This window comes from Thalassophryne amazonica, chromosome 4 (assembly GCF_902500255.1).
Source record: "Thalassophryne amazonica chromosome 4, fThaAma1.1, whole genome shotgun sequence".
Classification (NCBI taxonomy): domain Eukaryota; kingdom Metazoa; phylum Chordata; class Actinopteri; order Batrachoidiformes; family Batrachoididae; genus Thalassophryne; species Thalassophryne amazonica.
Genome location: NC_047106.1, coordinates 5,853,731 through 5,869,008, shown reverse-complemented (window position 1 = coordinate 5,869,008; position 15,278 = coordinate 5,853,731). Strand labels below are relative to the sequence as shown.

Below are 15,278 nucleotides of genomic sequence, written 5' to 3'. Positions count from 1 at the left end.
ACTCGCACACTGAACATCATAAGACTACAGGTTATGGGCTGGCTAAGCCTAGAGGTGGGTCAGTTAGTTTGGTGGCTATCTTAGTGCCGTATCAAAGAAACATTGGATGGGACTGGCACATTTCTCCCTCTACAGTGTATAAGATCATTAAAGATTCAGGATCTGAAGGAATTTCAGTGGATAAAGGGCTAAAGCATGAGGCGACACTGAACACACAAGATCCCTCAATAAGCACTGCATGGAGAACAGTTACTCATCAATAGCTGATATAACCATATGGGCAAGGGATTACTTGGGGAGACCTTTGTCAAGCACTACAATACAGAGTTACATTCACAAATGCCATCTTAAACTTTACTGTACAAAAACAAACAAACAAAAAAAAACTTAGGCTAACCTTGCCCAGAAGCAGTATAGACTTCTCTGTACTTGGAGGCATCTGGGTTGGACCATCACACAGCAGAAATGTGTACTGTGGTCACATGAATCAGTATTCCTGATCTTTTTTGGACAAAATGGGCACCATGTGCTCCAGACCAAAGATGAAAGGGACTGTCCAGACTGACTTCAGTAACAAGTCCAAAAGCCAGGGTACGTCACAGTATGGGGCTGTACCACTGAACCTGGCAAAGGTAATTTAGACTTCTGTGAAGGCTCCATTAATGCAGAAAAGTATACAGAGATTTTAGAGGCAACCTATGCCGTCTTCAAGAGGACATTTTTCTCCAGAGACGTACATGCATGTGATAAAAAGACAATGCAAAACCACATTCTGCACAGATTAAAAAGAAATGGCTGCAGAAGCTTTGGACCCAGACTATCATTATATATGGATATAGTTTGGGTTCCTGTTCTTTGGACCTGGACTGTCGGTGTACATGGATACAGTCTAGGTTCCAGCGCTTTGGACCTGGACTCTCAGTGCACGTGGATGCAGTCTAGGTTCCAGCGCTTTGGACCTGGATTCTCGGTGTATGCGGATACAGCTGAGGTTCCAGCGCTTTGGACCTGGACTTTCGGTGTACACGGATACACCTGAGGTTTCAGCGCTTTGGACCTGGGCTCTCGGTGTACGCGGATACAGTCTAGGTTCCAGTTCTTTGGAGCTGGACTGTCTGTGTACGTGGATACAGTCTAGGTTCCAGCACTTTTAATCTGGACCCTTGGTGTACGCGGATATACTATAGGTTCCAACGCTCTGGACCTGGACTCGGTGTACGCGGATACAGAATTAGTTCCAGCGCCTTGGACCTGGACTGTCTGTGTACGTGGATACAGTCTAGGTTCCAGTGCTTTGGACCTGGACTCGGTGTATGCGGATACAGTTATCTGCAGCGTTCTTGACGGCCTCCTTCTGTTCCAGAGACAAACAGCATCAGCAGGAGGTATTTTTTCCATTCAGATGAAGACTGTTGTTCCCTCCAAACCAAAGGCACAGATGGCCTTCAGATCTCGACCCATCAGTCATGTGTGGCGGGTGGGCGTGCTGAGGACGGGGAAGTGTTTCTTGGGAACATAATGTGGGTGGAGCCGCGTATCAAGAACCACGAGGCTCATACATGCATAATGAAGGTGTTTGTTATTCAGGTGGCTGCTGCTGAAAGCAATCAGGTCCACTCAGATGTAACACGTCCAGAAAGTTAAAGTGCTGCTCGCATGTTGCTCGCCATGTGACGCCGCCGTCATATTTGTAAACACTAATACCTCCTCACTGCGCTGGTGAACATCAGAGGTTCAGTGAGATGAGAAAAGGCGAGCGGCACATTCAAAGGGCCGGGAGCTGTCACACGGTGATTCAGCGACGCCGGCGGTAATGAGAATGTCATGCATTTATGACTCCCGCAGATTGAGTTGCTGCTCTTGAGCGTACATCGCACCTTGAATGTGACAAATCTCAGCCTTGTGGAAAAGCTTTTGTTATGTTCCATTTAACGGGTTTTCTCGGGGCGGTTCTGCTGACTCCTTACCGGTACAGTTTGACACCAGCCTCCCTCTCCAGCTGGGCCCACAGATCGTAGCTCTCGCCCATCAGCTGGACGTAGAAGTGCTGCTCGTACGCCTTACGGATGATTCGGGTCTGGCCATGGGAGCTCCCGCGAGTATGTGGGAGGACAAACTGAAGGACACAAATATAGTCGTATGACAACAAAGAAATGTAAAATCAGTTGACATTATCATTCTGGTTCTTGCAGGATGTGAAGTACACAATGACAATCATAGGTACTTATCTAATATTAGTTAGCTAATGCTCGGTAAGGCAAATGTTTACTAGTGAGTCAACATGAGTTAGTTAGATTGTAACTTAAGGCAGAAGTTACAAACTAGCTAAAATTAGTATTCATCCGTAGACACTTGACAATCAAATTCAGAACCTCTGTAGATAAGAAAGTAAAGTGGATTAAACAAGCTAGTTAGCTAATGTTAGGTACGGCAAATGTTTACTAGTGAGCCAACATGAGTTAGTTAGATTGTAACTTAAGGCAGAAGTTACAAACTAGCTAAAGTTAGCGTTCACCCATAGAGACTTGACCCGATCTAAATCAGAACCTCTGTAGATAAGTAACGCAGATTAAACAAGCTAATTAGCTAATGCTAGGTAAGGCAAATGTTAACTTTACCAGATAGCCAACATGAGTTAGTCAGATTGTAATGTCAGGTAAAAGTCACTGCACTCACAAAAATGTTTCTTCTTTTTTTTTTTTTTTTTTTTTTTTTTTTTTTTTTTTTAAACAAAGATATGTTTCTGGAACCCGCCTGACCTTTTGACCCAAAGCCAAAAGACCTCCTGACATATATTCCAAAACATTGTATACAAAGCTGTAGTTACCAGAACTGTATAATTATTTTTATATAGTTACTATTATATTTCTGACTGCTTGCTGCTGTGTGTCATTTTCCTGCATCTACTCAGCACTTCCTCTTTGTCCTTCACAATAAAAGAAATTAATTATAACAGTTGTTGTTGGTCTGAAACCACATACAGTAGTGTTCAGAATAATAGTAGTGCTATGTGATTAAAAAGATTAATCCAGGTTTTGAGTATATTTCTTATTGTTACATGGGAAACAAGGTACCAGTAGATTCAGTAGATTCTCACAAATCCAACAAGACCAAGCATTCATGATATGCACACTCTTAAGGCTACGAAATAGGGCTATTAGTAAAAAAAGTAGAAAGGGGGTGTTCACAATAATAGTAGTGTGGCATTCAGTCAGTGAGGTCGTCAATTTTGTGGAACAAACAGGTGTGAATCAGGTGTCCCCTATTTAAGGATGAAGCCAGCACCTGTTGAACATGCTTTTCTCTTTGAAAGCCTGAGGAAAATGGGACGTTCAAGACATTGTTCAAAAGAACAGCGTAGTTTGATTAAAAAGTTGATTGGAGAGGGGAAAACTTATACGCAGGTGCAAAAAATTATAGGCTGTTCATCTACAATGATCTCCAATGCTTTAAAATGGATAAAAAACCAGAGATGCGTGGAAGAAAACAGAAAACAACCATCAAAATGGATAGAAGAATAACCAGAATGGCAAAGGCTCACCCATTGATCAGCTCCAGGATGATCAAAGACAGTCTGAAGTTACCTGTAAGTGCTGTGACAGTTAGAAGACGCCTGTGTGAAGCTAATTTATTTGCAAGAATCCCCCGCAAAGTCCCTCTGTTAAATAAAAGACGTGCAGAAGTTACAATTTGCCAAAGAACACATCAACTGGCCTAAAGAGAAATGGACGAATATTTTGTGGACTGATGAGAGTAAAATTGTTCTTTTTGGGTCCAAGGGCCGCAGACAGTTTGTGAGACGACCCCCAAACTCTGAATTCAAGCCACACAGGCAATTTATTGACATATGAAAATGGCTTAAGGAATGACACCAGCAATATCAATAGCAATTAAAACAAAAATGGTAATAATAATAATAATAATAGAAATTAAAAAAAAAAAAATTTTGATTGACAATAATTATTGTCATTATTACTGTCTATTATGGTGGGAATTGTTTTTATTATTATTAAAAAATGAGGTGGGCTTCATAGATAATTGGCAAAGCTTCTGGGGAAAACCTGGTCTTGTTAGGAGAGATGGCATCCATCCCACTTTGGATGGAGCAGCTCTCATTTCTAGAAATCTGGCCAATTTTCTTACATCCTCCAAACCGTGACTATCCAGGGTTGGGACCAGGAAGCAGAGTTGTAGTCTTACACACCTCTCTGCAGCTTCTCTCCCCCTGCCATCCCCTCATTACCCCATCCCCGTAGAGACGGTGCCTGCTCCCAGACCACCAATAACCAGCAAAAATCTATTTAAGCATAAAAATTCAAAAAGAAAAAATAATATAGCACCTTCAACTGCACCACAGACTAAAACAGTTAAATGTGGTCTATTAAACATTAGGTCTCTCTCTTCTAAGTCCCTGTTAGTAAATGATATAATAATTGATCAACATATTGATTTATTCCGCCTTACAGAAACCTGGTTACAGCAGGATGAATATGTTAGTTTAAATGAGTCAACACCCCCGAGACACACTAACTGCCAGAACGCTCGTAGCACGGGCCGAGGAGGAGGATTAGCAGCAATCTTCCATTCCAGCTTATTAATGAATCAAAAACCCAGACAAAGCTTTAATTCATTTGAAAGCTTGACTCTTAGTCTTGTCCATCCAAATTGGAAGTCCCAAAAACCAGTTTTATTTGTTGTTATCTATCGTCCTCCTGGTTGTTACTGTGAGTTTCTCTGTGAATTTTCAGACCTTTTGTCTGACTTAGTGCTTAGCTCAGATAAGATAATTATAGTGGGCGATTTTAACATCCACACAGATGCTGAGAATGACAGCCTCAACACTGCATTTAATCTATTATTAGACTCAATTGGCTTTGCTCAAAATGTAAATGAGTCCACCCACCACTTTAATCATATCTTAGATCTTGTTCTGACTTATGGTATGGAAATTGAAGACTTAACAGTATTCCCTGAAAACTCCCTTCTGTCTGATCATTTCTTAATAACATTTACATTTACTCTGATGGACTACCCAGCAGTGGGGAATACGTTTCATTACACTAGAAGTCTTTCAGAAAGCTCTGTAACTAGGTTTAAGGATATGATTCCTTCTTTATGTTCTCTAATGCCATATACCAACACAGTGCAGAGTAGCTTCCTAAACTCTGTGAGATAGAGTATCTCGTCAATAGTTTTACATCCTCATTGAAGACAATTTTGGAGGCTGTAGCTCCTCTGAAAAAGAGAGCTTTAAATCAGAAGTGCCTGACTCCATGGTATAACTCACAAACTCGCAGCTTAAAGCAGATAACCCGTAAGTTGGAGAGGAAATGGCGTCTCACTAATTTAGAAGATCTTCACTTAGCCTGGAAAAAGAGTCTGTTGCTCTATAAAAAAGCCCTCTGTAAAGCTAGGACATCTTACTACTCATCACTAATTGAAGAAAATAAGAACAACCCCAGGTTTCTTTTCAGCACTGTAGCCAGGCTGACAAAGAGTCAGAGCTCTATTGAGCCGAGTATTCCTTTAACTTTAACTAGTAATGACTTCATGACTTTCTTTGCTAATAAAATTTTAACTATAAGAGAAAAAATTACTCATAACCATCCCAAAGACTTATCGTTATCTTTGGCTGCTTTCAGTGATGCCGGTATTTGGTTAGACTCTTTCTCTCGATTGTTCTGTCGGAGTTATTTTCATTAGTTACTTCCTCTAAACCATCAACATGTCTATTAGACCCCATTCCTACCAGGCTGCTCAAGGAAGCCCTACAATTAATTAATGCTTCAATCTTAAATATGATCAATCTATCTTTATTAGTTGGCTATGTAACACAGGCGTTTAAGGTGGCAGTAATTAAACCATTACTTAAAAAGCCATCACTTGACCCAGCTATCTTAGCTAATTATAGGCCAATCTCCAACCTTCCTTTTCTCTCAAAAATTCTTGAAAGGGTAGTTGTAAAACAGCTAACTGATCATCTGCAGAGGAATGGTCTATTTGAAGAGTTTCAGTCAGGTTTTAGAATTCATCATAGTACAGAAACAGCATTAGTGAAGGTTACAAATGATCTTCTTATGGCCCCAGACAGTGGACTCATCTCTGTGCTTGTCCTGTTATACCTCAGTGCTGCTTTTGATACTGTTGACCATAAAATTTTATTACAGAGATTAGAGCATGCCATAGGTATTAAAGGCACTGCGCTGCGGTGGTTTGAATCATATTTATCTAATAAATTACAATTTGTTTATGTAAATGGGGAATATTCTTCACAGACTAAGGTTAATTATGGAGTTCCACAAGGTTCTGTGCTAGGACCAATTTTATTCACTTTATACATGTTTCCCTTAGGCAGTATTATTAGACGGCATTGCTTAAATTTTCATTGTTACGCAGATGATACGCAGCTTTATCTATCCATGAAGCCAGAGGACACACACCAATTAGCTAAACTGCAGGATTGTCTTACAGACAAAGACATGGATGACCTCTAATTTCCTGCTTTTAAACTCAGATAAAACTGAAGTTATTGTACTTGGCCCCACAAATCTTAGAAACATGGTGTCTAACCAGATCCTTACTCTGGTTGGCATTACCCTGACCTCTAGTAATACTGTGAGAAATCTTGGAGTCATTTTTGATCAGGATGTGTCATTCAATGCGCATATTAAACAAATATGTAGGACTGCTTTTTTGCATTTGCGCAATATCTCTAAAATTAGAAAGGTCGTGTCTCAGAGTGATGCTGAAAAACTAATTCATGCATTTATTTCCTCTAGGCTGGACTGTTGTAATTCATTATTATCAGGTTGTCCTAAAAGTTCCCTGAAAAGCCTTCAGTTAATTCAAAATGCTGCAGCTAGAGTGCTAACAGGGACTAGAAGGAGAGAGCATATCTCACCCATATTGGCCTCTCTTCATTGGCTTCCTGTTAATTCTAGAATAGAATTTAAAATTCTTCTTCTTACTTATAAGGTTTTGAATAATCAGGTCCCATCTTATCTTAGGGACCTCATAGTACCATATCACCCCAATAGAGCGCTTCGCTCTCAGACTGCAGGCTTACTTGTAGTTCCTAGGGTTTGTAAGAGTAGAATGGGAGGCAGAGCCTTCAGCTTTCAGGCTCCTCTCCTGTGGAACCAGCTCCCAATTCAGATCAGGGAGACAGACACCCTCTCTACTTTAAGATTAGGCTTAAAACTTTCCTTTTTGCTAAAGCTTATAGTTAGGGCTGGATCAGGTGACCCTGAACCATCCCTTAGTTATGCTGCTATAGACTTAGACTGCTGGGGGGTTCCCATGATGCACTGAGTGTTTCTTTCTCTTTTTGCTCTGTATGCACCACTCTGCATTTAATCATTAGTGATTGATCTCTGCTCCCCTCCACAACATGTCTTTTTCCTGGTTCTCTCCCTCAGCCCCAACCAGTCCCAGCAGAAGATTGCCCCTCCCTGAGCCTGGTTCTGCTGGAGGTTTCTTCCTGTTAAAAGGGAGTTTTTCCTTCCCACTGTTGCCAAGTGCTTGCTCACAGGGGGTCGTTTTGACCGTTGGGGTTTTTCCGTAATTATTGTATGGCCTTGCCTTACAATATAAAGCACCTTGGGGCAACTTTTTGTTGTGATTTGGTGCTATATAAATAAAATTGATTTGATTTGATGCGTGAGTTTTTTCACAGCTGTCGGTTGCGTCATTTGCCTGTGGGCAGGCTTTGAGTGAGCACTGGTCCACCCCTCCCATCGAAATTCCTTTGTCTGAGAACTTCCTGAGAGACTGGCGCTTTGATTGATCAAAATTTTTTCAGAAACTGTAAGGCACATCCAAGTGGACACTATTCGAGAAATTCAGACGGTTTTCGGTGAAAATTTTAACGGTTGATGAGAGATTAAGGAGTGTTACTATCGCTTTAAGGACAGCCCACGGCGCCGCGCCCCGAGCCGCCGTCGTCAGCCTGTTTTGAGCTGAAAACTTCCAAATTTAAGCCTGTTGACCCAGGACGTCGTAAGAGAACAGAGAAGTTTCAGAAGAGGTCGGGATCAGCAGTTTATCCGGACATTCCACTGTTAAAGGAGATTTTGTGATGAAAGACGTGCGGACGGATTCGTGCGTCGGCACCCAGCCGCTCATGGCGCGACGCCACAGCAAAACACCTCTGTTGGAAGTCTCACAGGACAAGTTTGAACATGCCCAGCTGTTAAACAATTTCTCGGATACTCACTTGACTGAAAGCCATCGAAAACCGCCTGAATCTTATGAATGGTTATCAACACGGAGGTGTTTCTCTGTGGCGCCGTGTGATGAGCGCCTGCGTGCCGACGCGCAAATCCGTCCGCATGTCTTTCATTACAAAATGTCCTTTAACAGTGGAATGTCCGGATAAACTGCTGATCCCGACCTCTTCTGAAACTTCTCTGCTCTCTCACGACGTCCTGACAAGACAACATTCACTTCATGTAACTGTTAACTTAGCAGCTCAATAATAGTGAGGACCGAGACGTGCAGACGCAGACACACAGCTGCACGTGGATAAGAACTGATCCACATTTGGCGTAGTTTGTTGTGATGCCAGCCATGATTCTGGGCTGCTGGGACGATGTGAGGGCAAAACGTTAACATGGTGAAGTGCAGGAACTCACCCATTATCGCCAAATAATGCCAGCTGTTTGAGGGAAACTATTTCAAACACGTCATCCATCACGTTGGACCTCAGGCGAACAAATCAAACGTTTCCATGGTAATGGGACAAAAGATTTGTACAACTGATCCTGGGAAATAAAAGTGATGCTGTAAAGGTTTCAATAATACAGACAATTTATATATATATAGTATTGTTTTTTTTTTATTGTGAAAATAACAGGTAGTTGGTAGCTTGATCTTTACTTTCGCCTTAAAAAATAAAAATATTGGCCATAATTCAGCCACTGTGTGTGTGTTGTCATTTTGGCTGCTCCCGTTTTGGGTCGGGTTCGCCACAGCGGATACAGCTACAGTTGTATGCAAAAGTTTGGGCACCCCTGATATTGTCCATGATTTTCCGTTATAAATCATTGGTTGTTTTGATCAGCAATTTCAGTTAAATAATAGCAGACAAACACACTGATATTTGAGAAGTGAAATGAAGTTTCTAGTATTTGCAGAAAGTGTCCAATAATTATTTAAACAAAATTAGGCAGGTGCATAAATTTGGTAATCTTGCTCCCAAATGAAATGACTGACGGCACAGAGTGACGTCTCGCCCACTGGCTGCACTGTGGGAAAAATAAAGAATAACTGCATAAAACTAAACAGCACAAGTTGCTGTTTAGCTCAATATTGTAACTCAATTAGCGGCTGAGTTATAGCCTCAGCCGGCCTGCTCTGTGTCAACCTGATCCCGTCATGTCTCAGAGGCTACCGGTGCAGCTTCAACTTTGTCACCGATTCATGAATGTTCAATAATATTCAGGTCTGGGGACTGAGATGGCCATTCCAGAACGTTGTACTTGTTCCTCTGCATGAATGTCTTAGATTTTGAGCAGTGTTTAAGGTCGTTGTCTTGTTGAAAGATCCAGCCCCGGGGCAACTTCAGCTTTGTCACTGATTCATGAACATTGTTCACAAGAATCTGCTGATATTAGCTGTAATCCATGTGACCCTCAACTTTAACAAGATTCCCAGTACCTGCACTGGCCACACAGCATGATGGAACTACCTCCAAATTTTACTGTAGGTAGCAAGTGTTTTTCTTGGAATGCTGTGTTCTTTTTCAGCCATGCATACCGCCCCTTGTTATGTCCAATTAACGCAATTTTAGTTTCATCAGTCCACAGCACCTTATTCCAAAATGAAGCTGGCTTGTCCAAATGTGCTTTAGCATACCTCAAGTGACTCTATTTGTTGCATGTATGCAGAAAAGGCTTCCTCTGCATTACAGCATCATACAGCATCTCTTTGTGCAAAGTGCGCTGTATAGTTGAACAATGACCAGAGACACTGTCTGCAGCAACATCATGTTGTAGGTCTTTGGAGCAGGTCTGTGAGTTGACTATGACTGTTCTCACCATCCTTCGCTTCAGCTTCTGCCACTTTGCGTATTAACTAGTACTGTGCCCGTGGTCTTCCATTTCCTCACTATGTTCCTCACAGTGGAAACTGACAGCTGAAATCTCTGAGATAGCTTTTTGTATCCTTCCCCTAAACCATGATGTTGAACAATCTTTGTTTTCAGATCATTTGAGAGTTGTTTAGAGGCTCCCATGTTGCCACTCATTAGAACAGATGCAAAGAGGGGAAACATTTGTAAATGGCCATCTTAAATACCCTTTCTCATGACTGGATTCACCTGTGTAAGGAGGTCAAGGGTCAATGAGCTTACCAAACCAATTTTGTGTTCCAATAATTAGTGCTAAATGTATTCAAATCAATAAAATGACAAGGGTGCCCAAATTTACCTGCCTAATTTTGTTTAAATAATTATTGCACACTTTCTGTAAATCCTATGAACTTTATTTCACTTCTCAAATATCAGTGTGTTTGTCTGCTATATGATATGTTTAACTGAAATTTCTGATCCAGACAACCAATGATTTATAAAGGAAAATCATGAAAATTATCAGGGGTGCCCAAACTTTTGCATACAACTATATAATTTTTTTTTCAGGCTGTAATTTTTTTTTCAAAAAATAGAGTTTATTTATGTTTGAGAGGTCACTCTCACATTTTTGAGGTGCAAATATGCAGATATAATAAATATTTTATATTTAGTTGTAACTTTGTGGAACAGCCTCCCTCATCATGTGGTAAATGCTCCAAGTGTTATTACTTTAGAGAAATACTATAATTATTTTATGGTGTTTGATGACTTTTACTGTGCTATTTTTATATGGTTATACTTATGAGTTTTACTATGCTTTTTTAAATGATGAATGTGTGCTTTTATTGTATCTTTATACACGTTTTATGAATAATTAATGGTTATTGAAGAAAGGTGAAGAAGAAGTCAGCAGGTCAAAGAGGCTTTTTCTCATTGTGCACCCACCCTGTGGAACAGTCTTCCTGCGACCATGAGGCAGTCAGAGTCCGTGGACATTTTTAAGTCAAGACTAAAAACCCATTTTTATTCTATTTCTTACGAAGAGTTTTTATTTTTTTTATCTGTTTTATTCTTTTACTTCTGTTTTGAATTATGTATTTGAAATTTTTTATTCATTTTTAATTATTTTTTTCAATTTTATGTCGAATTGTTCCGTGTAAGGCGCCTTGAGATGGCGTTTGCTGTGATTTGGCGCATTATAAGCTAATTAAACTGAAAAATTTAATTATTGACCGTGATTTTCCGCCACAGTTGCTGACAGTCTGCATGTTCTTATCAATAATATTATCACGTTTTGTCCTGAATATGATTTAAAATCAATAAGAACTTTATTCAGTCTACACTTTGAACATATACTCAACAAAAATATAAACGCAACACTTTTGTATGAGATGAACTCAAAGATCTAAAACATTTTCCACATACACAATATCACCATTTCCCTCAAATATTGTTCACAAACCAGTCTAAATCTGTGATAGTGAGCACTTCTCCTTTGCTGAGATAATCCATCCCACCTCACAGGTGTGCCATATCAAGATGCTGATTAGACACCATGATTAGTGCACAGGTGTGCCTTAGACTGCCCACAATAAAAGGCCACTCTGAAAGGTGCAGTTTTATCACACAGCACAATGCCACAGATGTCGCAAGATTTGAGGGAGCGTGCAATTGGCATGCTGACAGCAGGAATGTCAACCAGAGCTGTTGCTCGTGTATTGAATGTTCATTTCTCTACCATAAGCCGTCTCCAAAGGCGTTTCAGAGAATTTGGCAGTACATCCAACCAGCCTCACAACCGCAGACCACGTGTAACCACACCAGCCCAGGACCTCCACATCCAGCATGTTCACCTCCAAGATCGTCTGAGACCAGCCACTCGGACAGCTGCTGAAACAATCGGTTTGCATAACCAAAGAATTTCTGCACAAACTGTCAGAAACCGTCTCAGGGAAGCTCATCTGCATGCTCATCGTCCTCATCGGGGTCTCGACCTGACTCCAGTTCGTCGTCGTAACCGACTTGAGTGGGCAAATGCTCACATTCGCTGGCGTTTGGCACGTTGGAGAGGTGTTCTCTTCACGGATGAATCCTGGTTCACACTGTTCAGGGCAGATGGCAGACAGCGTGTGTGGCGTCGTGTGGGTGAGCGGTTTTCTGATGTCAATGTTGTGGATTGAGTGGCCCATGGTGGCGGTGGGGTTATGGTATGGGCAGGTGTCTGTTATGGACGAAGAACACAGGTGCATTTTATTGATGGCATTTTGAATGCACAGAGATACCGTGACGAGATCCTGAGGCCCATTGTTGTGCCATACATCCAAGAACATCACCTCATGTTGCAGCAGGATAATGCACGGCCCCATGTTGCAAGGATCTGTACACAATTCTTGGAAGCTGAAAATGTCCCAGTTCTTGCATGGCCGGCATACTCACCGGACATGTCACCCATTGAGCATGTTTGGGATGTTCTGGACCGGCGTATACGACAGCGTGTACCAGTTCCTGTCAACATCCAGCAACTTCGCACAGCCATTGAAGAGGAGTGGACCAACATTCCACAGGCCACAATTGACAACCTGATCAACTCTATGCGAAGGAGATGTGTTGCACTGCATGAGGCAAATGGTGGTCACACCAGATACTGACTGGTATCCCCCCCCAATAAAACAAAACTGCACCTTTCAGAGTGGCCTTTTATTGTGGGCAGTCTAAGGCACACCTGTGCACTAATCATGGTGTCTAATCAGCATCTTGATATGGCACACCTGTGAGGTGGGATGGATTATCTCAGCAAAGGAGAAGTGCTCACTATCACAGATTTAGACTGGTTTGTGAACAATATTTGAGGGAAATGGTGATATTGTGTATGTGGAAAAAGTTTTAGATCTTTGAGTTCATCTCATACAAAATGGGAGCAAAACCAAAAGTGTTGCGTTTATATTTTTGTTGAGTGTACTTCGAGGGGATAACTTGTTGAACCCATGACAGAAAACGCAAGAAAACACACAGAAACTGTCCTTTAAAAGCGCATCTCGTCTTATTGCTGGCAGACGCCCGGAAGTGAATTACCCCAAGTCTCGCGGCTGAGTGGCTGAAATCTCGGGGTCGCAAGGTCACAAACAGAATGCAGTGGAACAAGATCATGAGTTGGCATTCCAGTCTCTCTACTTCTGTGGGTGTATCCACCCCAAGAGCCCTCTTGACAATGGGGTCAAAAGAACAAAGCTCAAGGTCACTGAAGCGTACCTTCTTAAAATCTTGTGAGTGCAATAACTTCTTTCCTAAATGCTTTACTGTCCCTAAACTTGGTATGTGCATTAGGCATGGTGTCCCCAAGATGCATACGGTATTGGGGCCAAAAAGTCAAACGTCACAACAAATGAAGTTCACTTTGTAAAAGTCTTCGGCAGGAAAACTTCTCTTGTCAATGGTAGGTTTGTCGACATTTGCCCAGAAGGTGGAGAGTTAGCACAGAGGATGCACCCGTTTTAAATAATGGCTATTTCCACCAACATATAAATGTTTTTTTTACATCCTGTCAGGAGGATAACTTATAATTAACACGTCACCATGACTTCCATCTGTGGTTTATTCAACATGAGAGTCAACAACATGTTTTTTAATAAACAGATTCATAAAGTTACTTTAAAATGCATTTTTATTTCAGATTCTGATCATCACAAGCCCACCAAGAAAACCTAATTTGGAGCTGCCGCTGCAGGTCAAACAACAAAAACGATCCAGATGCAGATCCAGACCCAAACCAGCACCAGATTTTGACTGATTTGAAAGCCGTGACGTCTATCGGACACTTTGTGACATTTGGTCAAACTTTGTGTTTTTGTGCGGAGTCACCTGTTCCAGCAGCAGAGTCTTTTTCTTCTTCTTGGCCAGCTGATAAGCCGTGAAGGAGCCCTGGACCCCGGCCCCGATCACCACACACTCATAATCCTCACCACGAAACATGTTCTCAGCTTGAACCTTCGACTCTGCTGCAGGTCAAATACTACCGCAGGCCACGCCCACCACAGGCCACGCCCCTCTGCGTGGAGCGCCTGTTGCTGACACGTGAAAGAGAACGAGCCACGAGCGTGACGTGTGGGCGTTTGGTGCCCAAAGACTCGTCTGACAGGACAAAAAAAAACCCCAACAAAACAAAAAAAAAAAAAAAAACAACCTTAATAAAGAAAGAGACAAAAGCCGCAGCGGTGGTGACCAAGTGGTTAGTGGGCATGGTTTTAGTGCAGAAGGTTCCTGGTTCAAACCCCACCCCTACCACATTTCTCCATGCAATGTGGAGTTGCATCAGAAAAGGAAAATCTGTTGGATCTGAGTGAGCAGCAGAAGGGGACAGAAGTCTGTCTGTCCCCTGGATGGAACAAAAGTCCATCTCAGGTTATTTCCCCAGTCAAGGATGAAACCCACTCACAGCTGGGTGCCTTGTCCAAGGATACAAACAGGCAGTGTGACCAAGAATCAAACCCACGTCTATGGATTAGTTGACCAGCAAATATCCTACTGAGCAACCTACTCTGCCACCACGTCAATATGAAACATCACGCATGCGTTACGATGGCAGAATGACTTGACATGAAGCAACGAGACGTCACGATGACCCCCGGCCACGGCGTGCACTGTGGGGCAGGAAATCTGCTTTAAAACAAAGAGTGCCACGTGCTTTACATCATTATGAAGTATGGACATTGATTATGCACTCTGTTGTAGGCTGCAGATGGCGACCACGCCTTCAAGGATTTTGGCGGCTGTAGCGCTGTATTCTTGACCGGAGTGGCTATACGCCCAACTGTTGGTTCAGTAAAGTAAATAAGTGAGCATATACGCCCAACCACAACCAACCAAAGAGCACGCCTGTAAGTTCACTTCCAGTTTCAATGCGGGTAAAAAGGGCAGATATTTTCTTGCTGTTTTTTTGCAGTAATTAAAAACGGCACCGTTAAATGTGTCAAATTATATGCCGCTTTTCACACTTCAATAGAGCCTTAAAAAAGTGGTGCCAAAAAAAAAAAAAAACGTAGTTTAGATACACAAAACATGTCAAATGCACAATCACTGTTGGGCGAATAACGAAAGACATTACAGACATATAAGACATATATCTGCCCAACGGTTGGGCGAATAGCCTTTGCCTTTCTCGACAGCTTGGCAACTTTTCCCCCTACTGGCAGGAATACTCATGAGTAAGAAA

The 15,278-nt window shown here is 41.9% G+C and overlaps 1 protein-coding gene across 1 annotated transcript in view; it reads right to left on the bottom strand.

Moving 5' to 3' along the window:
• pipox (pipecolic acid oxidase) overlaps positions 1-14,077 on the bottom strand; it is a 47,067-nt gene extending 32,990 nt beyond the window's left edge. Inside the window, exons 1-2 of the mRNA XM_034169039.1 lie at positions 13,928-14,077; positions 1,968-2,116 (exon numbers count right to left, since the gene is read on the bottom strand). Of these exons, the coding sequence (XP_034024930.1) occupies positions 1,968-2,116; positions 13,928-14,038 (260 nt within the window). The 5' untranslated portion in view covers positions 14,039-14,077. The remainder of the gene's footprint in view (positions 1-1,967; positions 2,117-13,927) is intronic.
• Positions 14,078-15,278: the final 1,201 nt, after the last annotated feature.